The sequence below is a fragment of the Hypomesus transpacificus genome, chromosome 9 (genome assembly GCF_021917145.1).
Source record: "Hypomesus transpacificus isolate Combined female chromosome 9, fHypTra1, whole genome shotgun sequence".
Taxonomy (NCBI): Eukaryota; Metazoa; Chordata; class Actinopteri; order Osmeriformes; family Osmeridae; genus Hypomesus; species Hypomesus transpacificus.
Genome location: NC_061068.1, coordinates 1796813 through 1820999, shown reverse-complemented (window position 1 = coordinate 1820999; position 24187 = coordinate 1796813). Strand labels below are relative to the sequence as shown.

Sequence of the window (24187 nt, the reverse complement as noted above, 5' to 3'; positions counted from 1 at the left end):
ACACACACGCACGCACACACACACACACGCACACACACAACACACACGCACGTCACTTTGTGCCTGCGGCCAGGCCCTTCTGTGAGATGGCCCTCAGGGAACCCTCCCTAGCTGAGTCTGTGTCAGTGTTGCTGACCCCCCCCTGAAATGTCCCACAGGAGTATGTTTGTAAGCGTGTCTGTGTGTGTGTGTGTGTGTGTGTGCGTGCGTGTGTGTGTGTGTGTGTGTGTGAGAGAGACATTGTCCCCAAGTCTTGGAGCGAGACAGTCTCAGTGATGCGTGAGTGAGTGGGAGTTGTATTTCCCTAACTGCTGCTCCAGCTCCCATCTGTCTTCCCACTCAACCTCCCTGCTTTGTTATTCCTTCAACACATCTCTCACACTTCTGTCAACATGGATGATGGTAGACAGACCCAGACCCAACAGAACGAAACAAAACAGACCAAAATGGAACAGGGCAGGACAGGACAGAACAGGGCAGGACAGGACAGGGCAGGGCAGGATAAGACAGGGTAGGACACCTAATTTTCACCTGTAAAAGACAAGATCATCTTGGTAATGTTTGTGTGTGTGTGTGTGTTTGTTTGTGTGTATGCTGGTTGGTATACTGTGTGTGTTTGTTTGTGTGTATGCTGGTTGGTATACTGTGTGTGTTTGTACTGTTTGTATGAGAGCATCTGAATCTGAGCATGCAAAGTGTGTGTGTGTTTGAAGTGGGATGCCTGTGTGTGTTGAACTGTCCAATCAGGATTCACAGAGACACGCTCTGTCTGGGTTTCTGGAGTAGATCCCAGGGGAGGACCAAGACACCTGTCCCTGTCTGTGCCACTGTTCTACACACACACACACACACACACACACACACTGTATTCCTGGCGGGTCAGTGTGTCGCATGGTTTGCTCAGAGCATTCCATCATGGTTTCCGTGGGGACAGACTTCCTGAGAATCGACCTTCACAATCACACTTTTCACACCTAAGTTTGGGTGTATGTGTGTCAGTCTATATAGCTATAGTGTGTGTGTGTGTCTGTCTGCCTTTGTAGCCATAGTGTGTGTGTGTGTATATGTGTATGTGTGTGTGACTATGTAGCCGTACTGTGCGTGTGTGTGTGTCTAAGTAGCCATAGCGTGTGTGTGTGTGTGTGTCAAGCTGCCGTTTCAGCTGACGCCTCCGTTTCTCCTGTTTAATGGCTCTTATGGGGCAGGCCTTTAATTGCAGTCTTCCTCTTCTACCCCTCCATCCCTATCTCCCTCTCTTAATCTCCCCCTCCCCCTTGTCATTCTCCCGCCTCCCTCTCAAATCGCTCTCGCTCTCATGGTGCTCTGGGGAGGCGGTGTTGGTGAGACGGGGCTGTGTCCACAGCAGGGCTGGGGAGGAGAGGCTGGGGAGGAGAGGCTGGGGAGGAGAGTCTGGGGAGGAGAGGCTGGGAAGGAGAGGCTGGGGAGGAGAGGCTGGGGAAGAGAGGCTGGGGAGGAGAGTCTGGGGAGGAGAGGCTGGGAAGGAGAGGCTGGGGAGGAGAGGCTGGGGAGGAGAGGCTGGGGAGGAGAGGCTGGGAAGGAGAGGCTGGGGAGGAGAGTCTGGGGAGGAGAGTTTGGGGAGGAGAGGCTGGGGAAGAGAGTCTGGGGAGGAGAGGCTGGGGAGGAGAGGCTGGGAAGAAGAGGCTGGGGAGGAGAGGCTGGGGAGGAGAGGCTGGGGAGGAGAGGCTGGGGAGGAGAGGCTGGGGAGGAGAGGCTGGGGAAGAGAGTTTGGGGAGGAGAGGCTGGGGAGGAGAGGCTGGGGAAGAGAGTTTGGGGAGGAGAGGCTGGGGAGGAGAGGCTGGGAAGGAGAGGCTGGGGAGGAGAGGCTGGGGAGGAGAGGCTGGGGAGGAGAGGCTGGGAAGGAGAGGCTGGGGAGGAGAGGCTGGGGAGGAGAGGCTGGGGAGGAGAGGCTGGGAAGAAGAGGCTGGGGAGGAGAGGCTGGGGAGGAGAGGCTGGGGAGGAGAGGCTGGGGAGGAGAGGCTGGGGAGGAGAGGCTGGGGAGGCGCAGAGGCTGCTTGACTCAGCTAATGAATAGATGAATACATGAATGAGATGGAGGGTGTGTTGGTGCCTGAGGACCCCCTGGGGAGGTGGCTGTCTCTGGCCCAGGAGACCAGCCCCACTACACGTGGAGCAGACAGGGTTTTATGGGCGGTCCTCCTCGGGCCTCTCTCCACCCAGGCCTGGTTTTGAGCATCTCCATTGACAATTACTGGGAGAGGAGGGTGTGATGGAGGGCTAGGTTCATAAACAAGTGGCCGCACTCTCACATGGGCACTTATGTACACACACACACACACACACACAGAGAGGTGAGGGAGCAGCTGGAGACCTTGCACTTAGCAGAATTGGTTTCCTCCCTCTCCTTCTCTTTCTGTCCTTCTCCTCCTCTTTCTCACTCTCTCTCTTTGTCACCCTCCATCCATCCCTCTTTCTCTACATCCCTCTCTCTCTCTCTCTCTCTCTCTCTCTCTCTCTCTCTCTCTCTCTCTCTCTCTCTCTCTCTCTCTGTCTGTGTCTGTCTGTCTGTCTGTCCATCGCCCTCTCTCTATAATATGCTTGTCTGTCATTATGACTCTCTTTTGGTGTTGACATAAGAATGCGGCTCTCTCTAATGACAAAGTGCGAAAGAAAGAAGGACAGAGAGAGACAGAGAGAGAGAGAGGCAGAGAGAGAGAGACAGAGAGAGAGAGAGAGAGAGAGAGAGAGAGAGAGAGAGAGAGAGAGAGAGAGAGAGAATGAGAGGGAGACAGAAAGAGAGAAAGAGAGTGTTTGGGTTCTCTGTGGTTCCTTCTCTAGTGAGTTGTCCTTTGGACTGATGAAAGAGAAGCGGCGTTGGTGTTTCAGGTTTATTTCAAACACTGATGGTGTTAGAAGGGACAATTTAAATGCTTCAGTGTTAGGGTGGGGGAGACAACAGAAATGTTTCAGTGAGGAAGACAGGGGTTAAAGAATGATGGAAAGTGTGGTGGCAGGAAATGAACTCGAGTGCATTTGTTTATTTACTTGTTTGCGTGTGTGGCTGCCTGTGTGTGTATGCGCGTGAGTGTAGGTTGGGTGTGTGTGTGTGTGCTTTTTCACGTCTCTTGTACAGTGCCTGCCTTGTTCTAAGGACTCACCCTCTGAGGAGTGCTCTTGTGTTGTTTTACCTCTGCCTCTCACGCTTCCGCATTTGGGAAGAGAGGCAGAGAGGAGAGGAGCGAGAGAGGATCAGGGAGGGGTTGGAAACCAGGGACGAGAGAGGGGAGGAGAAGAAAGTGGAGGAGGAAGAGGCGAGAACGTTGGTGCTGGGTTAGATCAAGTGGAGTGTGAGTTTTATCTGGAGTGAAACTCTCAGAGTGAACTTTCCCTCTATCAGCATACACACTCAGCCCAGAATATCTCCCCTGTGTACTGCAAGCAAGTGGAATTGTGTGTGTGTGTGTGTGTGTGCACATCCTTACAGTTGATGTGCTCTAGACAGAGGCACATGGAGGGGGTTGATTGGTTACCCTGATTGGTCACAGCCCCACAGGGGGTCTCTAATCTCCTTTCCTGACTGACTGCTCTGTGGCCAAGCAGGCAGCTAAGCATCGCCACGGCGATAAGAGAACGGCAGACTGTCTGTGTCATCTGGAATGTCTTCTGAATGTTCCACCTCTCTGTCACACACACAAACACACAGTTGCTGTACTAGGACCTAACATCTCTTTCTGTCTTTTCTCAGGAAATTGCAGCATACCTGATCACATTTGAGAAACATGAAGAATGGCTTACCACATCACCGAAGACCAGGTGAGACCCTTTCGCTATCTCATGCCCACACACACACACACACAACCACAGGTAGAACTCCAGGGAAGAGTGTTGAGCGTGCGAGGAGTAAGGTTCTGACTGACTACCCAGCTGTACTGAGATGGAAAACTAGGCCTGACAGCCTGAGAAGGGGTTAAACTGACAGAATATTCTAGACGTGCAGGATTCCTGTTCTCAGTACGCGTTCTGTTCAACACACCGAAGGAATGTTGAAAGACCTAGTCAGCTAAAACTGGGCTATTAATGAATGTAAATGTATGAGCAGAAGTGATGTATTATTCAACTTCCATGGACGGTGAGAGAGTGTGTGTTTAAGACAAAGGTTAGCAGGAATTCACATGTCAGATATCGAATATTCACATATCCAATTAGAATGAAGGAGGGGGGTTCATTTTGAATGTTTACGAACCAGAGTGCTCAGTCTCAGATCCCAGGTCAGATGAACCACAGGTGAATGTGTGAAGGTGGCAGTGTGTGAGCTGTGAAGGACTGACCCTGGAACAGCCTGGAGATTGGTTCCTGGATTGAATATACTGTCATTAAAACTCACATTCCTCAACCATCACATTGATGTTGTTGTCCAGTTGCTAGATTCATCCTATTCATCCATACAACTAGGGCCAATTATGACAGATTATGGTTAATCTTATTGGATTAAAATGAGGAGGATGGCAATCCTTTGGATTTAGGATTTATCCTCCGTTTTTTGACTGAGTATCATTTACTCAGTTTCAGACCATATGCAGTATGCGTGTGTGTGTGTGTGTGTGTGCATCTGTGCAAACAATCTCTTGGTGACCTTCCCTCCTCCTTTCTCTAAAGTACTTCATCAGCTCAAACTAATGACTGTTTTAAACCCCTGCCTGTCCCTCCTTCTTCACTCCCTCTTTCAACCTTCCCTCACTCCTTTTCTCCCTCCCTCCCTCTCATTCATTCACTCACAGCACTCACTCTCCCCCTCCCTCCCTCCCTCCCTCCCTCACTTGATATGTCTTCTTCCACTCTTGTCTCTCTTCCTCTCCTTCCACGTCCTTCTCCCTCTTCCTCCTGCTACAGGCTCGAACTGACGAACAGCTTTTTATATCCCACACATCTCAGAGCTGTTTCAATCGATAGCATTTATAACGTCTGCTTGAATCTGGGTGTAGAGCGAGACACGCGCGCATGGGCACGCACACACGCGCGCGCAGACACGCGCAAACACACGCATGCGAGAGCACACACACACATACATCTCTCATCTATCTTCTCCATAACATAATTAGAATGGAGGGGAGAGGAGGGGAGGGGAGAAAATTAGAGGGGGATTAAAGAGGAGCTAGGGAGAAGGGAGAAGAGGGAAGGAGGGAGGAGGGGAGGGTGAGGGAGCAGAGGAGCAGGCGGGGGAGGGGTAGAGACGAAAGGAGAGGGGAGAAAAGGCAAAGGGTGAAATGAACGGAATGGATAGGAGAAAATGAAGAGATATGAGGATAAGAGCAGAAAGAGGGAGAGAGAAGATAGCAGGTGGATAGAGGACAGGAGGACAGAAGGCAGAAGTGTGCGTGCATGTCGCTCTATGCATGTGTGTGTGTGTGTGTGAGTGTGAGAGTGTGTGTGAGGTTATTGATTGTTAACAGACCTGTTCTTTTTCTGTTGTCAGGAGATAAGGCAGTGAGGCCTTCACCTTCTATCTGCACACGCACACGCACACAAATAAAGACACATCCATCCCTGTGTTTCTGTAATGTAGTGATTGATTGCTGAGCTCCAGGTATGACATTGAGCTCAAAGAACTCAGGGATGGAACTCACAGCAGTAGGTCTCACATTGGCTCTGTTACAGGGTGTGTGTGTGTGTCTCTGAGTGTCTGTATTTTTGAGTGTGTGTGTGTGTGTGTTTCAGTGTTTGGCTGCCCCACAGGCCTATGGAATAAGAGCTGAGAGGACATTTTTCCCGCTGTGCTGATAAATCACCCTGCTAAAATATTAACGTGTGTGAGCATGTGAATGTGTGTTTGTGTCTGAGAGATTCCCAGAAATATCTTGGCTTGAGAGAGCAACAATAATGTCATTAATGTCCAGAAGAGGAACAGCAATAAGTGATTACAGCTTCTGATGTCCCAGAGGAATGTTCCACACTGTGGCCTTCACACCCTCTGTGTTCTAGTCAAGAACTCTGGAGCCCAGAGGATTTGCCTTTTTGAAATCATGTATGAATTAAATTTATGATTTATGAATCTCTCTCTCTCTCTCTCGCCCTCCCTTTCTCTCTTTCAGGCCACAGAATGGTTCTATGATCCTGTATAATCGTAAGAAGGTGAAGTACAGGAAGGATGGCTACTGCTGGAAGAAGAGGAAGGATGGGAAGACCACCAGAGAGGACCACATGAAGCTGAAGGTCCAGGGCGTGGAGGTGAGGAGGGAGGACATGAGATGGTAAAACAGGGCTGCTTCTTGGCACGCGCATGCACGCATACTCTCTCTCTCTCTCTCTCTCTTCCTCTCTCTCTCTCTCTCTCTCTTCCTCTCTCTCTCTCTTGCTCCCTCACTCTGTGTCCCCTCTCTCTATCTGAAGGATAAGAGTGTGTTTGGCCTGAGGCCAGGAATGATGTCAATGCCTCCTTCAGCAGAACAGAGAGGAGTATCGATCCAGTCTCAAGGCAACGTCTGTGTGGTGTGTGTGTGTGTGTGTGTTTGTGTGTTTCACATGCTCCACTTCTAAAATTGATTATTCAGCAGGAATATGCTGAGAGGTGAGAGGAGCAAGCATCCATGTGACAGAATGAGGGAGATAGAAAGAAAGAAAGAAAGAGGAAGAAATATAAGTTGAACTAAGAATTAAACTATGATCATTTATCCCAGGGGGATTCTAAAATATGCACCACATCTCCAACACACACACACACACACACCTACTGTATATATGCACACACATGAAAACAAATCCAACAGTTTGTAGAATCCCCCTGGTAGTTCCAAGGTGATTGTTTGTGATCTGCCAGGACCCTCAAGCATCTCTGACACAGAGAGCCAGACCAAAGAAGAGGACAGAGAGCTTGTGAATGGGAGAAGAGAGAAGGAGTGTGAGAGGAGATGAGGGGAGGAGGAGGAGGAGGAAAGGAGAGGGCCCTGGGTGAAAACTGTCCTCATGGAGAATGGAAATGTATGGAAATGCTCTCTGCCTTTGGCAAAACACAGAGCAGGGGGGAAAGGGGGTTTCACAGAAGAAGTTAAATAGAAAGACACAATAGCAAAGCAAGGGTTTAGTGTGTATGTGAGAGAGAAACCGATGGAAACAGAAGGAGGGAGAGGAAGGGGAGAGAGAGGATATCTATCAAGGTCATCACTGCAACAATTCTACGTCCAATGGAATCTAAGCCAACTGTCTGCACTCTCTTGTGTTTGAGCGGTCTCTGTTGGTAGGAGCAGGTACTGCACACTCCTTCTGCATCCATTTGTTCTTCTAGCTGACAGTCTTACTGTTACTCTAAGAGCTTGATGCTATGTCTGCTACAAAGCAAAACATGTCATGTTACAGGCCATGTTGAGTGTTTATGTAAATGTTTTATGACAGAAAATGAAATGAAAATCCCAAACATCACTTCTTGTTGAAATAAACTAATCCAAAGGATTCGTTTAGTAACTTCTATCTGGGTATGTGACCTCCCCTCCCTTCTGACCTTTCCCCTCCAGTGTCTCTATGGCTGCTACGTCCACTCTTCCATCATCCCCACCTTCCATCGCCGATGCTATTGGCTGCTTCAGGTAAGGCCCTCGGGGTAGGCCTACCTGCATTTAGAAGAGGTTGTAGATTTGAAATGGTGTGAATGACGGGGTTAGAAGTGTCACCTGACAAACCCAGGGCCATTTCTTCATCCTCTGGAAGATTCCATCATCCAGTGGTATTTTTAGTAAGAAAACGGAATTCATTTGCTCTAAATTCACACGAGAAGCAGACTATAAATGTGACTTTACAGCTACTAGAATAGACAGACTGCTCTTCTCTGTGTTTGTGTGGTCCTTTCCAAGGAAATACCTAGAGGCTAAACACACACACACACACGCACACACACACACACACACACACACACACACACACACACACTCACACACTGTTCTCCCCCGTGTATAAGAGCGTGTTATTTATTCATAGAGATGTTTGACTCACTCTACTGCTCATGTGAAAGACAGCATAGAGCTGCACTCACAAGCACACACTCATACAGTACACACACACCTGCACTTACAGTCATACACTCAGACAGTACACACACACACACACACACACCTGCACTCACTCACTCACACCTCTCTCTCTGCTGGCCATGCGAGAGATTGGCATATGAACCTGGCCACACAGAGAAGAAAGGAAACATGATGGGTATTTAACATACATAGTCTCTGTGCATGGACACACACACACACACACCCACACACACATACCTATACACAAACAGCAGACTTCAGTACTGAGCAGCAGTGTATTAGTGTCCACCTTTCTCTCCATCTGACTAAGGAAAAGGATCCCCCTAGCAGCGTCTGTGTCGTACGTCTGTGTGCCTTCTGAATCTTTAATGGAGACAGCTTCATACATTCCTACATCCACACATACACTTAAGCCCCCCCCCCCCCCCCCCACACACACACACACACACAGCCACACACACACACTCACCTGTTGAATCTTTCATGGGATACAACTTCATACACTCCTGCAGCCCTAGAGCTGTAGGTGGCCTGTATTGAGTGATGAGGTGGTCAAATACACACATACAGACACACACACACACCCACACACATGCATGGTTAGACTGATGAGGGGGGTTGAGCTATTAAATCTTTTATGTGGTGGCAGGTGAGAGATTCTTCTCTGACACGCTAGATTTGACCTCCTTTGTGACCTCCCTTTCCCTCCCCCTTTCCCTCTCTCCCCCCCCACACACTTCTTTCATCCACCCTCCCCCACAGTTCTCCTCCCTCCTTTGACCTTCCCAGAGACACTGACACACACTCTCTTTCATTATCTCTCTCTCTCTCCCCTCTCTCTCTCTCACACACACACACACACACACACATTGTCCTACTCGCTTTCTGCCTTTTACCATTACAAGAAATGCAGTTTGATTACAGTTATCATAATTTTGCGTGTCTGTGTGTGTGTGTTTGTGTGTCCATTTGCGTGTGTACATGTGTGTGCGTGTGTATGTGCAGAACCCAGACATTGTGCTTGTCCACTACCTGAACGTCCCTGCTGTGGACGACAGTGGGAAGCCGTGCGGGCCTGTCCTGTGCTCCATCAACACAGACAGGAAGGAATGGGCCAAGTGGAGCAAGGAGGAGCTGATTGGCCAGCTCAAACCCATGTGTGAGTAACTCCCTTTCACCCCTAGCAACAACATATCCCAGTGTGTGTTCTTTCCCCACTTTACATACAGACTGACTAATGGGAAATAATACCGGATCTGTGGATCTGTACAAGCTATTACAAACGCGTTTAATCAATTTCCAATCCACCTCACTTATTTAAGAGCTCCTTTTAGTCTGATGGATCACACCTTGTGGAGCTGTGCTTGGCTCTGCAGTGCCACACTGCCCTCTAGTGGCGGGTACAGGCTTGGTGTCTGGGAGGCACAGGGCAGGAGTGTAACAGCATCTTCCTCAAAATCCCCAGCATGCATTATTCAGATGGGGTGAGAGAGGAGAGGTAGGACGGCTCAGGTCTCCGGAGTCTCCTTCTTTACATAGATAAGCCTTGCTTAGTAACACATATGGATTGACGCTTTTTTCTAGTTTGACAGAATGCGGTTTTGAGGCTTTTTCGTGATTTGAAGACAGCTGTGAAAAATGAGCTGTACTGCTCAGACAGCCAACACTTGCAATGATGACAGTGTCTGGTGTTGTGTTACTGCCAACTCAGGTTGCATTTCAAATTGTGAACACAAGAGGGCCACCTCACACATCCGACTTGTTTGAGAATGGTCCATTTACTGGCTATATTTAACTCTTGCGCATGTGAATAAAATAATCTCTCTCTTTCTCTCTCGCTCTCTGTGTCTCTCTCTCTCTCTCTCTCTCTGTGTCTCTCTGTTTCTATTTTCCTCTATTTCTGTTCCCACCCCCCTCTACATATATATATGTCTCTCTATCTCTGTGTCCCGTCACCTCCTTCTCTCTCTCTCTCTTTCTCTCCCATTCTCAGGTGCTGGGAGCAGCCTGCATCAGAAGTGCTCCAGTGTCAAACAGCGCATCATCTCATCCAAGCAGGAGCCCGGGGCAGCAGCAGGGGCCGCAGCAGGGGCCGGGGCGGGGGCCGGGGCAGGGACCGGGGCGGGGGCAAGGGCAGGGGTAGCAGATGGCTCAGAGGTCCAGAACAGTGACGTGTCCGAGGGCCAGACTGAGCCTGCTCCTGGAGGGGCCAGGGGCAGAGGGGGTGGTGAGAGGAGGAACGGTAGGGTGCCCAAGCCCTCCCTCCTTCCACAGAGCAGCATGGAGGTGTCCTCCTCCACCTCCACCAGCCAGGTCGAGGTCCCCGATACCACCCAGAGCTCCCCTCTGTCAATCACCAGCGACATGGCCGACAGCCCTGCCCTCGCCATGGGTGGCAGCCTATCACAGAGCACCGCTGCAGTCTTCATGTCAGAAGTCACCACTCTAACAGGGGACTCAGTGTATCCCGCAAGCCACGCCCATCTTCTAGCCTCTGCCCATGAGAACGCGTCCGCTGGGATTCTTTTGGCTGTTGCCCCCGACAACCAGCGGTTTGCGTCGTTCCCCGGCGGGGTTGGTCTGGGGGAAGGCGGGGAGCTAGTCCTGTCCAGCACCCTGGACTCTGGAGGCATCAACCTACCTGAAACAACCATGAACTTTGACCCTGACTGCTTCCTGAACAACCCCAAGCAGGGCCAGACATATGGAGGGGGAGGGGGGAAGGCAGACGGGGGGTCTGGGTTGGGGGTCTGTAATGATGACACTGGGGGGCTTCACTGCTCTTCAGCTAATGGCTACGTCTTCAACCCAGCGCTGGTCAACAACATCAAGACAGAACCCACCCCCTTGGAGCAGCCACTGTCCAGTCAGAGCGGGTATGTAGGAGAGGGGGCGGGCCTTAGCCCCAGCACTACGTTGGAGCAGATGGACTTTAGTGCAGTGATGTCATCAGCATGTGTCCAGAATCTGTCTCAACCAACACATCACCCCTCCCCCAGCCTCTTCCTTCAGGGCTCCCCCCACACCCAGCCCTCCTTGCCCCAGCCCAATGGTCATGAGGCTGGGCAGGATTCAGGAAAGACCCAGGCCTATATTGGCCTACCCACAGTACAAGATGACTCTACTCTAGCCAATGGCGACCAACACACAAACCTCCACCAGCCTAGCCCGGAGCAGCAGGGTCTGTGTGGGAGAGCTGGGCAGGCAGGAGGAGAGGAGCAGTCCACCAGTATGGGTGCAGGGGAGGCGGGAGGCCTAGAGAAAGGGTCAGAGAATGGGGGAGAGTTACTTGTCAAGCCTGGGGATTCACATGAGGCCTACAGGAGTGGCGTAGGACAAGAGCACTACCTCCAGCCTACGGATAAGAGTGGGGCTGGAGAGGGAGGAGGAGGGGGAGGGGGGCAAAGGGAGGTCCTGTGTAATGGAGTAGCGTTGGCAGGGGCTAGCAGCTCAGCGATGGACAGCTCTCAGCTAGTGACTGGAGCAGGCTTGGAGGACACAGCGGGCATGGAGGGGGCGCTCTACGGCTCTACTCTCCCCCAGCAGGGTGGGGGGTTGTCAGGGGTAGAAGGGGCAGCGGGTGGGGCTATCAGCCTGGAGGGTTTCGAAGCTTCGTTTGGAAGCCAGTTCTCTGACCTGATCAACGACTTCATCTCGGTGGAGGGGGGTGGAGGGGGGGCGGCTGGCGGGGTTCTGATGCCCCAGGAAGGGGCAGTAGAGGGGCAGGGGGCAGGAGCAGCCCCCCTGCAGGGCTCAGCTGTGGAGCAGGGAACTCTGGGACTGCTTCAGGAAGCTGCCAGGCTGTTTGGAGTGACAGACTACTCTCCTGAATGGTCTTACCCTGAGGTGAGTCAATACCCTAGAACCCAACTTTAGATGACTGCCTAATCAGGGTTTGGTTACAGTTAGGTATCCTTAAGCTAGTTTATCTGTGAATTGGTTTCAGTTAGTGGTCGCATGTGTGTTTGTAAGGGTACTACATCTCAAGGTGATAAGTGTCTCTTGGCTATGAGCTTGACACACACAAACACAGTCACAAACGTCTTCTCTCTTCTCTAACTTTGATGACGTCACTGTCTGACAGTGAGGTGGCAGGGTCAGACAGTGACCAGGGGGCATCCTCCTAGTCACAACACCATCCTACTCACAGAAACATGTGACGCCAATCACTGTCGTTGTGTCCTGGTGCACTGCCTGCAACCTCCATCTCACCTTCAGAGCTAGCACTTAGTCCATAGAGAGTTTTACGCAATGTTAAACTGGATGAAACCTTTCAGTGTGTGTGACTGTGTCTGTCCCTGTGTTCAAGGGAGGGGTCAAGGTGTTAATAACAGGGCCCTGGCTGGAGTCCAGCAGTGAGTACAGCTGTCTGTTTGACCACATCAGTGTTCCTGCTGCCCTTATACAGCCTGGGGTACTACGTTGTTACTGCCCAGGTACACACACACACACACTCTATCTCTCACACATACACACACACACACACACCCTTATACAGCCTGGGGTACTACGCTGTTACTGCCCAGGTACACACACACTCTCTATCTCTCACACATACACACACACACACATCCTTATACAGCCTGGGGTACTACGCTGTTACTGCCCAGGTACACACACACACTCTATCTCTGTCACACACACACACACACACCCTTATACAGCCTGGGGTACTACGCTGTTACTGCCCAGGTACACACACACACTCTATCTCTGTCACACACACACACACACCCTTATACAGCCTGGGGTACTACGCTGTTACTGCTCAGGTACACACACACCCCCTTATCTCTCACATGCACACACGCAAAACACCCACAACCACACAAATGCAGGCACACAAGTACACAAGAACACACCACTGTAGCTACTCTTACAATATGTACATGTTGTAATAGACATCCCCTCTGTGTGTATGTGTGTATCAGCCCATGATACAGGTCTGGTGATGCTGCAGGTAGTTATGGGTGGTGAGGTGATCTCATCCTCTGTGGTGTTTGAGTACAAGGCTCGTGACCTTCCAGCATTACCATCATCACAGCATGACTGGCTCTCCTTGGATGGTGAGTCCTTCACTGTGTGTGTGTTTGTGAGTGAGTGAGTGAGTGAGTGAGCGAGTGTGTGTTTGAGTGGTGATTGTGCCTGTGCCAGTGTGATAAATTGTGTGTGAATGAGAGGGTACACACGTGTGTGTGTGTGTGTGTGTGTGTGTGTACAGTCGTAGCCATACGTTTTGGCAATTACAAATGTTGTGTTTTGCAGATTTGCTGGTTCAGTATTTGAGGAAAATGTTTTCACGTTTCTATAGAATACTGGAATACAATAAGGCACATTTCATATTTTTTTAAGCTTTTTGGGGCAAAAATTTTCAATACATGCAAATAGTGATTTCACCTGGCTAGAACTAGTTCACACTTTCCTTCGTGCTGATGATATGACTTACTGAAATTATGTAAGCAGTCATTTTATGTCAAGGCCTAGCAAGCTTTGCAAATACAAAATGTATGTCGCTCCCATTACTTGTAGATGGTGGAGTTACATGGTGTAAAACATTTGCCTAATGCTGAGACTGTGAGGAACTTGATGTATCTGTCTGTTCACTACTGCTGCTCAGCTGGTGTCGTTTTCTACTATTTTACTGCCCCTTTCACAATGGTTAACTTGGCGCTGTATGTGCATGGCCATCTATAGAGGAATGGCGGGAATCTGGATTTGTTCTCATTTGAGCACAAACAGAGGGAGGTGCTGTACTATACTCCAGTTGAGGCAATATATTGCAACATCTGTGCCTGGTCGGGCTGTCTGTCGGGTTCAGTACTATGGCTAGAGACCCTGCTGTCTGTCGGGTTCAGTAATATGGCTAGAGACCCTGCTGTCTGTCGGGTTCAGTAATATGGCTAGAGACCCTGCTGTCTGTCGGGTTCAGTAATATGGCTAGAGACCCTGCTGTCTGTCGGGTTCAGTAATATGGCTAGAGACCCTGCTGTCTGTCGGGTTCAGTAATATGGCTAGAGACCCTGCTGTCTGTCGGGTTCAGTACTATGGCTAGAGACCCTGCTGTCTGTCGCACAACGCTCTGGAGGAGGCGAGTTTGTGGCGGTTGGCTGTTAGTTTAAGATATATCGTTTGTGCTTTAATATAGGATGAAAACGGGCTCGATATGGGTTTAAATCAGTATCTTACTAAGCTGTATGAAAAGTATGGTGATTGCTGAAAGGGACAACTGAATCAACAATGTATCGCTGATTTAAATGAGAGATATGCACGGTTATTTGGCGCATAAAGTTGACAGCATCTCACGTGATTCCTTCAGTTCATAGAAACACGAGTCACTTCAGTGAAGCATGTCTTACAGTACTATTCGCCCCCGTCTCTCTGTGTACTCTGTTGCGCAATGCGGCAATGCGGCTAGTATGGACAGGGTGCGGTGCATGCGGAGGGCATGAAGACACTATACCGCTGCGGGCACTCCGCAGTCCGCACATCCCACAGAGTAATAAGCGAGAACACTGTAGCCTGACCTTTTATATTGGTCAACAGGCTGCAACGGTGATTTTCAGATTACGTTTTCGACAAGTGAAAATACTTTGCCTAGTTATCCCCACCTAGGAACGCAAGCCCATTTCTAGCTGTCTTATAGAAAAAGAAAAACACTACTGTACAACGATATATAGAGGGGAAATGATGAAGATAAATAACCTTTCTAGACTGTTCTAGCCTTCTCATAATGTGAGTGCTAGCTCTACGTGCCTCCCTTGTCTTTAGAAGAAGTAGGGTAGGCTGCGACGCTGCTTCTCTGTTGCGTTTGGCTGTTTTCCGTTTCGATGTTTTCGTTCTATCGATGAGGACCGAGTAGGACCGGTAGCTCGAGAACCTCCCAGGCGGGTAGATTTAAAGCAAAGACAGTGTCCCTGTGGCGCGCGAGATTATAGTAGCCTACCATTGCTAGACTACACGGCATAAACTGAAGAGGGGAGGGTAGACTCTCTGTCTCTCTCTCTCTCTCTCCCAGCTTTTGACTTTGTTCAACTGTTTGTTATGGTAGAGCGCCGCACACCTCACTAAAAAGCAAACGATTGAACAGGGAGGGAGGACAAAGAGAGCATCACAGAGCGTCCTACTTCCACGGTTCGGGTTAGTATGCAATTTCGTTTTCGAGATGCTATAAAACATAAATGCACCAATCTGGCGCGTTCTATAATTTCTTACATTACCTTATGTGGGAAGGCAGGCCGATTGTTTTTATATTGCGGTTTCTAGCTTAGTGAACTGAAATAAGGCTATTGAGTTCACTGCTTGATGAAAGGCTAGCCAACTAAATATCAAATGTGTTTATGGAGTTTCAAGAGCAGGTTATTGGTGCTTGTGCTCTGGCTATTGGCACAGTAGGATATGTTTGAAACTCACTGACCAAGTTAAATCTCAATTGATCTGTGCTGTGACTTATACATGACTGATCATACTATAATGTTTTATGATCGATGTTTCCGCGGCTGTACCAGTTCTCTGCAATGTAACTGATCAGCTAAATAAAGCTCGAGCTTAGCTTAAACAAAGGGTCAAAGTAAAGCTTTGTTTGCCTGGCAATAAACGTGTCTTTATCCTACTTCCAATTATACAGCTTAGGTATATATGTAAACAATTATCAACCACTGTTTATCACATAGTTGGGTCCAATCAAATTAAATGAAATTCATAAAGGGTATTTCTGTTTTCAGAACCATAAGGGGTGGACAGCGACACGAGTTGTGTATAGTTTCTTGGTCATGTGAGTGTTCAATATTGAAAAATTCAATTACGATTCAATTACAATCACGATGATAGTAATTCTGCCTAGGCCTATAGCCTACAACTACTTATCTCGATCCCACGTGTACTTTGTCGGTATGGCAAAACATATTTTCAGATAACCTGCGCCAAAAGGAAGAGAAAGTCGCGATTCAACCTCAGTGGATTATTTTGTGCTATGGCCTACCTATCAATTTGGAAGAATCACAGGCCTACACCTGTTGTACCTGGGCTTCAGCAGGATCTTCAAGTGGTCTTTTTTCCAGCGCAAATACGTTGTTTAACCTGAAGTATTAACCGAACGTGAATACATGGCGTCAACGATGGTCTCCATGCCCACCGGCAAGGATGTGTTCTGTGGGTTAGTTATGCACTGAATGTGAGTGCACGTGTCTGACGCTGAGACTGACAGAAAGCAGCATTGAGTTGTGAATTTACCATGATTGTGTTCTGTGTGTGTGTGTGTGTGGTGGTGGGGGGGGGGGGGGGGGGGGGGGGGGGCACATTCAGAAAGTCACATGTTGAAAGAACTATTACAGACTGGCATTACATTTGAGACACACTTTGTTTGAGTTTATTTGGTTGCATTTTAAGTTAGATGATACATGCACACACATAAGCAGACAAGCTAATATGACCCCAGAGGTTGCAGTCGGGTATTTACACAAGTGGGGATGTGGGTGATAAGTGGGAGAAAAAGAGAGAGACATTATGGTAATGTCGTTCTTATTTTCATTCAGATTTAGCTTTCTGTTTTGCCACTACTGCTCTGATTGGAGGTCTAAAAGGGGAGGAGCTCTTATGTCACAGTTATAACCCCTCCCCCTCTGCTCATTGTGTGCCGCATCCAGAGAGAGAGGGATGGGGGAGGAAAGGGAGAAAGAGAGAGAGGGAAAGAGAAAGAGAAATGAGAGAGAGAAAATACAGAGAGAGAGAGCAGCAGGTGGGAATGACATAATGTGCACTGCAGCAACACTGCAGCAACATCTGAACAAAGACAGTCATACAGATACACACATAAACAACCTACATGCTTTCCCACCAATTCTCTCTTAGACACACGCACATCAATTGTTCATTGTTGTCAAGAGGCCACTCAGAAATATAAATCCAAATCTTTTGTAATGATACACATCTTACAGGAATTTACAGAGATATTCCACCCATACTTATCAATCAGGAAGCTCTGCACAGTCCTGCTCACGTTGTTTGTCCCTTCTGTCTCCCTGTAGATACCCAGTTCAGAATGTCCATTCTGGAGCGTTTGGAGCAGATGGAACAGAGGATGGCGGAGATAACCAATCACAATCAGAGTTCTGAAACCACGGCAACCAAAGCTGGGTGCGTGGAGGTCACAGATCACCAGTCTCAGGTAGGGGTCCAGTTACAGCATGTCCATGACACACAGAACTTGGCAGTCAGTTTTTATGCTAGTCCTGTCTAGTGTAGTGCTGACCTTCTACCCCCTATCTCTCCCCAGCTCTCCCCTGAACAGGGTTCCTTCGAGGGCCGTGTGGTGGTGGTGTGTGAGAAGATGATGTCCCGCCCTTGTTGGGTTTCGTCCAACCAGCTGGTTCACAGCAAGAGCTCCAGGGGAATGACCTTGCTGCATCTGGCAGCTGCCCAGGGATACGCAGGGTTAATACAGACCCTCATCCGCTGGCGGTAAGAAAACACACACACACATGCACGCACACACACACACTCTAACAGGTGATCAGACTCTAAATCATATTTGCACTTTCCAGCACCAAGCATGCAGACAGCTTAGATCTGGAGCTGGAGGTTGACCCTCTGAATGTTGATCATTTCTCCTGCACACCACTGGTAAGACATCTGTTGTGTGTGTGTGTGTGTGTGTTTGTACAGTATGTGTAGGTTACTAAAGTGTGCTTCCCCTCTCTTCTTAAGATGTGGGCGTGTGCGTTGGGTCACACTGAGGCAGCATTGGTGTTATATCAGTGGGACCCCAGAGCTTTGGCCATTCCTGATTCGCTGGGTCGGCTGCCACTCAACATCGCTCGTTCGCGTGGACACACCCGATTGGCTGAGCTCTTAGAGCAGCTGCAACAGGCTCCTGCCACTCAAGGCCCTCCCACCAACACTTGGATGGACAGGTGGAGCAGTGAATCCCACTCCAGAGGAGCAGGGGACAACGTCAGCCCCAACCCTAACTCAGGTGAGCCTGTCCGTGTGTCTGCAGTGAGCACGTGTGTTCATGTGTTCATTTCACTGCATTTGATGTTGTGTTGAATCGAGTAAACCACCAATGCTTCTCCGGTCTTAAATGTGTCTTCTCTGGCTGTGTCATTATAGATCTAAGGAGATCCAGGACAGAGACCCAGCCTGGCACCCAGAGCCAGAGCCAGGACCAGGGCTGGAGCCAGCAGGGACGCAGAGGCTCCCAGGACCACCAGGGAGACCCTCCTCCAGCCAAGAGACTCAAGCCCAACCCAGAGAGCCAACAGCAGACAACTAACATTACCCACTGTCCTGCTGACGGTCCACATTCTCACCCTCCTAACACCACACACACTCAAACCCCCAATTCAGGCTTCATGCACCCTCCTTGCCACAGACCCAGCCCCAGCCCTCCTTGTCTCCCCAGCCCCCAACACATGCAGCCCAGGTTTGGGGGGTCTGGGGGAGGCAGTAGGTGGAGTTTGAGGCAGGCCCTTGGACGAAGAAGTTTGGCCAGGAGAATTCTTGGAAAGGAGAGACTTGGCAGTCACCTACGTCAGAGGGTGTTGTCTGGAAGGGGGGAGGAGTCAGAGCTTCTGACCTATCAAGAGAACACTGAAGATTTACAGGTAAGAACAACGTGTTGCATGTGCGTGTGTATATGTGTATGTGTTGCAGGTGGACCTTACATAATGTATGTTTTACAGATGGACATGATAACACTAGCTGAACATATCATGGAGGCCACTCCTGACAGGATCAAACAAGAGAACTTTGTTGCTACGGAGACAGAGACAACCACAGAGAAGATGGAGGGTAGTGCTGACATCAGTTTGTTGGCTGGTTTCCTTGGTGATGTGGAGAGGTGAGTCCAGTAGTTGTCTTATATTTAGGTCCACATACAGTATTAAATCTGACTTTGCAATGTCAGACCCTAAACTGGAGCTCTGTTGTGTTTCCTCCAGGCTTCTGCACCCCAGATCCCAGAACCCCAACCCAAGAGCAGGTCCCATCTCTGGGTGTGAGGGCCAGGAGATTCCCTTGGCTCTGCAAGGTCCCTCATTCCTGTCTGACTGGAGCTCCTTCCTGCATGCAGCCCTCAAAGAAGAAAGACTGAAAGCAGACTCCTCCCATCTGACCATGACGGAGGCGGAGCAGAGAGAGCTGTATGAGACCATGAAAAACGCCCTCCACACCCTCAGAAAGCTCAAGGTGATTGCTCAACTACACAGAGACAGACATAATCCTCACATAGTAGCTTGTCATAGTCTTAGGCTAACTCTTTGTTGCTCTGCTCCTCCTCTCTGCTTTCAGGGTCCCATCCAGGAGAAGCGGAAAGAGATTGAAGCAGTCGTCCAGCGCTGCTATAAGAAATACAAACAGGTAACAGAATGCCCTTATAGCTCCTACAGTTACAGCAACAAAATCATGTTCCACAAAACACTGTTTATTACTGCACTTTACTCTATGTGTTCTCCCTCTCCCTCTCCTTCTCTCTCTCTCTCTCTCTCTCTCTCTCTCTCTCTCTCTCTCTCTCTCTCTCTCTCTCTCTCTCTCTCTCTCTCTCTCTCTCTGTGTCTCTCAGTATGCACTTTATAAGAGGATGACTCTGGCAGCCATCCTGATCCAGAGTCGCTTCCGGAGTTTCCATGAGCAGCGGAAGTTCCAACAGAGTCGCCGAGCAGCAGTCCTCATTCAGCAATACTACCGCTCTTACAGGCACTCTCTCAGGTGCACTAGCTGACACACACACACACTCACTTACACGCACGCACACACGCACACACACTCACGCATGCTCCCCATGCTCTAACATTGTCATGTGTTGTCTGGCAGCTGTCTCCTCACTAAGAAGCAGAACCAGGCCGCCCGCAAGATCCTGAGGTTCCTGCTCCGGTGCCGTCACAGGTGAGACATTCACTGTGACACACACTCCCCAACACACTAGTACTGTGATACACACACACTCACTGTGACACACACACACATACACACACACTCACACACAGCCTTCCTACTTCCCCATGTCCAGTCCCTACCCACTAATAGCTGGTTGTTTTACTGTTCTTGTGAAGCCCCTTGATGGACCATAGGCCTCTTAAACGGGTGAGTCCTCTCCCTCTCTCTTCTCTTCCCTTTTCTTCTCTCCCTCTCCCTCTCCCACTCCTTCTCTCCCTTTGGCTGATGCCCGTTTGCATGTCAGCTGTCTGAGAGGGAGAGAGGAAGCCCTGGATTCGTTTTATGCCTATGCTCAACCTTCTCACTTTCTCTCGCTCTCTCTCTCTCTCGCTCTCTCTCTCTCTCACTTTCTCTCTCTCTCTCTCTCTCTCTCTCTCTCTCTCTCTCTCTCTCTCTCTCTCTCTCTCTCTCTCTCTCTGTCTCTCTCTCTCTCTCTCCCTCTTATCTCTATGTCTTTACTCCTCCCTTCCTGTCTTCTCTGAGAAATTGCTCGATGAGGCTGTTACTTCTGCATGAATTGCTCAGACAGGAGGGGGCTCCTGTTGATGATATACTTCCCTGGGGCATGTCTTGAATCACTTCCTCTGTGGGAGGGCATCTCTCTCATGCTTGGCCTGCCAGCAGCCTGCTCTTGTTTGGCTCAGTGGGTGGGGAGGGAGAGGAGGGCTAGAGCATTGGAGGGTTGTGTTACTGTAACACTAAGCATCTCCACTGAGGTGTCTGAACTGAAACCAGTGCCTCTGTGTATGTTCAGTATGCACATGTCTGCTGTAGTACTCCCCCACTCACAGAAACACACACAAACAAACCCACAGATTATTAGTGTATTTGACCTATGTGGTATTTCTCCTGCAGGGCCAAAGAGCAGAGAAAGGCCAGGGATCCTGAGAGTCCACCGCCAAACCCAACATACAGCCCCCTCAGCCTCTAAGGAACCACTCCACGCCTTCATCTCTCTCCCCTGACCCTCCTTCACTCCTTCACTCCACACTCCTCTCTTTGTCGACACATTTCCCCTCAACATCCACCAATCTCCTCTGCCATCTCAGCCCCTTACCCTTCTGCTACATTCCTCCCCCCTCACCTCCCTATCTCGAAAAGAGAGGCCCACGCTCCCCAACCAGTCCACTGATGGGGGGTGGAGGGGAGGGGGAGGAGGGGAAGCACACACCGTGGCAGCTCGACAGCTCAGACTGCAGGGGAGGAGCCGTGGGGAGGAGCCGTGGGGAGACTTGGTTCCAGACACCGCATCACTTTACTTTGATCCTCCTTAAGATAACCGGGAGATTATGACATTACCCTCATGGCATCTTTGCACTCTTCATGGTTTGATTTTTCAAGAGCAAGCGGGCAAGCAAACTAAAAGATGATGGGGTTCAACCTTTTATGGAGAATGGATGTGGAGAAGAGGATGATTGGTTAAAAGATAGACATTTGCATCGACATGCAGAATCTATACAAGACTCACTGTCTTTTATATGTGTAAGAGGATTTATGTAAGAATAGGAAAACATAAACCAAATACAGTATCACTTCCATGTCACATATGCATGCAATGTTTTGCTCCTCCTCTCGTCCATGGCTTTTATGGCAGTCTGCAAATCATTTTCTAACTGATAATGACATCACTACAATCCACTCTGGTCAGTCACCCAATCAAAATGGGAGGGACTACACTTGAATGTAAGAGGGAAATTAATTGGAATGGGTTGGGTTTGAAATAACTGTCTTAATTTGTTACATGGACTTTCTATGAAGTCGTTTCTGGGCCAGCATTTTGCTAGCCTGCCGTGGTGTGTCCGTGTTTGTTAAATCCAATGCATGTGATTGAGCTGAGAGCTCCTGCATGCTTGCCAAACTGCTTTATTGTTGTTTATTTTGTATTAATATGTGTGGTTGTGTCTCAATTATGTCCTCATCAACCTAGCCCTACCTTGTATTTATAATGTAATGTTATGTGTAAGAAAAGTAACTTCTTTTTTTATGTTTTGTGATTTATTTTTTTATTCTTTAAATATGTATTTATTTATTTATTTGTTTGTTTATTTATTTATTTAAAAGTCAGCTCAAGGTTGTTTTACCTTGAGTCTGTTTTTCCCCACTCTTGTGTGGTAATATGTGACATGTTATGTTCAAATGGTTAACTGTCTGGTAGTTTGTTTTTGCGTGAATCTCAAAGACCTATGGTTTTTGAGGAGAGTGTCACATACCATTGCCTTGACTTCTTATAGACTCTGAGAGGTCCCTATGCTTGCCCTGTACAGGACATGGGTACCACTTGCCCCTAGACAGGGCATTGGTCCCTATGTTAGCCCATATATAGGGCAGTCAAATCCATATTTTGGACTATTACATATTCCTGTATATAAAGAGACGAGGTAAGGGGATATGAAGATCCTTAATCTTTTTCATAAGAGGACTGTATTTAAATGATAAATTATTTTACTCCCATAATAATAACTTATGACAGAGACCCGGGTACACAGGACAGATGCATTGCTTGTAAATAATGTAGATATTGAAAACCGTCATGTGCATGAGAATTAAGACAAAGAAACAGCAAAAAGAACATACAAATGTTTAGTGGCTATGGACTGTGAAAGGCTTTCAACTACTTCACTTTAAGAGTGTCTCATATAAGTGTTACTGAAAAAGAAAATGTTGTTGAAGCATGCCATTGAAAAATCTAATGTTAGAAATATAAAGTGGGAAAGCAAATTTAACAATTATCTTTCAAAACATTTACACTTTGTGCTTTTGTTTCTGGGCTAGCAAAAATTAAATATTTTGCCAGTGGTGCCAATTTTATGAATGCTACTTTGCCTACAAGACGTTTAAAGGATGGAAGAATTCATTATAACTCAAAACAAAATGATATCCATAAAATCAACTTTAGCAGCAACATAATGGGGAAGGAATGAGATGTGCATATAGGCCTGAGCAGTAACTGACCAGATGGCATTGGTCCAAGTCAGGTTGACTAACTGGTATGAATGATGATGGTGGAGTGAATGCAGTGACAGATCCATGCAGAATGAGTGGACTACATTCAGGAGGGTTGTGCCTCAGCGACATTCAGATTACCACACATGTAGAGCATCAAGTCTGACCTCCATCCAAAACGTTTGATTCTTCAAAGAATGTCTTCTTCATCATACCTTACTGTTCTCCCTTCTCCTCACGGTACTGCCATTTCACAACCTGTGCAAAATTCTGGATTTTTTTTTGTTTAGAAAGTGCCTGTTCACACTAAGAAAGTGCAAGTTTAGGAGCTATGTTTACCCTTGTAAGGGTTAGCAGATTATTTAATTTCCTAAATTGTGTGTGAACAACTATGCTCAAGGCAAGTCTTTAATGTTGTATCTTGATGAACTTTCCAAATTCTAGTTTGTCAGTCAGTTATGTTTCTCTGGAAGATCAACTTTTTTTATCCCTGTTCAATTTAATTGATCCCAATATAAATGAGTTTGATCTTGCCATGTATTCCCCTATGGCAAAGTGAAGGAGACACGTTTTCTTTCCACACAAGCATAGGTCTATTAGTGTAGGATTAGACAGTGCATGTTCACACATGTACATTGGGTCAGTTATGCCAGAATGTTGAGCAACAAAATGCTGTCTTGCATAAAAAAATGCCAATTTATGAATCTCAACTGCAGCGTAAGATGTCCACTGTCACTAAGGCCTACTCACATTTAGCAATCCAGTGTTGATAAGGTGTGTATTTCTGCATGTACATGTGAGTCAGTCTCAGTAATGTTCTTCCAACATTTTACATTAAAGTGTATTCTAAGTACCGTAACAAACACATTCTAAACATAAGTACATCAGCTCAATCTTTCTGAATTGTACACACAAACACACACACACATATACACAAACACATACAGTGTTGCTCTTCCTCTCTCTATTCTTATGTCTTAGGGACGAGTTAAAACTCTCTAGACTTTTACTCAGGGTTCTAGAATAGGGAGGGGGTGAGAGGAATGGGGGGGGGGGGGGGGGGCAGGTAGCAATCAACTACCATTAGAAAAGTAAAGTGTATGTGTTTGTGTGTGTGTGTGTGTGTATGACTGATAACACAAGGGGGTTCCCTGATGATGACCACTCAAGGAGGTTGCAGAGGGCTTGATATTTAGGGTCCCCTGAGCGACTCATCTAAAACATGACCTGGGAACACATTCATTTGAACGAGGTTCCACAAATCAGTAGGCAACCCTTGAATGCACTACATCACTTTATCCTGGTATAGTCTCTGC

The 24187-nt window shown here is 48.3% G+C and overlaps 1 protein-coding gene across 1 annotated transcript; it reads left to right on the top strand.

Moving 5' to 3' along the window:
* Positions 1-2061: 2061 nt before the first annotated feature.
* On the top strand, positions 2062-23872 carry LOC124471880 (calmodulin-binding transcription activator 1-like). Its single transcript, XM_047026537.1, has 20 exons — positions 2062-2160; positions 3725-3792; positions 6069-6204; positions 7485-7556; positions 9003-9156; positions 9991-11843; positions 12307-12433; positions 12929-13063; positions 17021-17160; positions 17269-17453; positions 17537-17615; positions 17700-17967; positions 18105-18598; positions 18677-18834; positions 18935-19181; positions 19284-19352; positions 19555-19700; positions 19806-19877; positions 20045-20075; positions 20784-23872. Exons 1-20 carry the CDS (start codon positions 2062-2064, stop codon positions 20814-20816), a joined length of 4566 nt encoding a protein of 1521 aa, XP_046882493.1. The 3' UTR covers positions 20817-23872.
* Positions 23873-24187: the final 315 nt, after the last annotated feature.

Coding starts and splice junctions, on each gene's coding strand:
- LOC124471880 (XM_047026537.1), top strand. CDS start 2,062: ATGAATGAGATGGAGGGTGTGTTGGTGCCTGAGGACCCCCTGGGGAGG. Junction 6,205..7,484: donor TGAAGGTCCAGGGCGTGGAG/GTGAGGAGGGAG, acceptor TTTCCCCTCCAG/TGTCTCTATGGCTGCTACGT. Junction 7,557..9,002: donor GATGCTATTGGCTGCTTCAG/GTAAGGCCCTCG, acceptor GTGTATGTGCAG/AACCCAGACATTGTGCTTGT.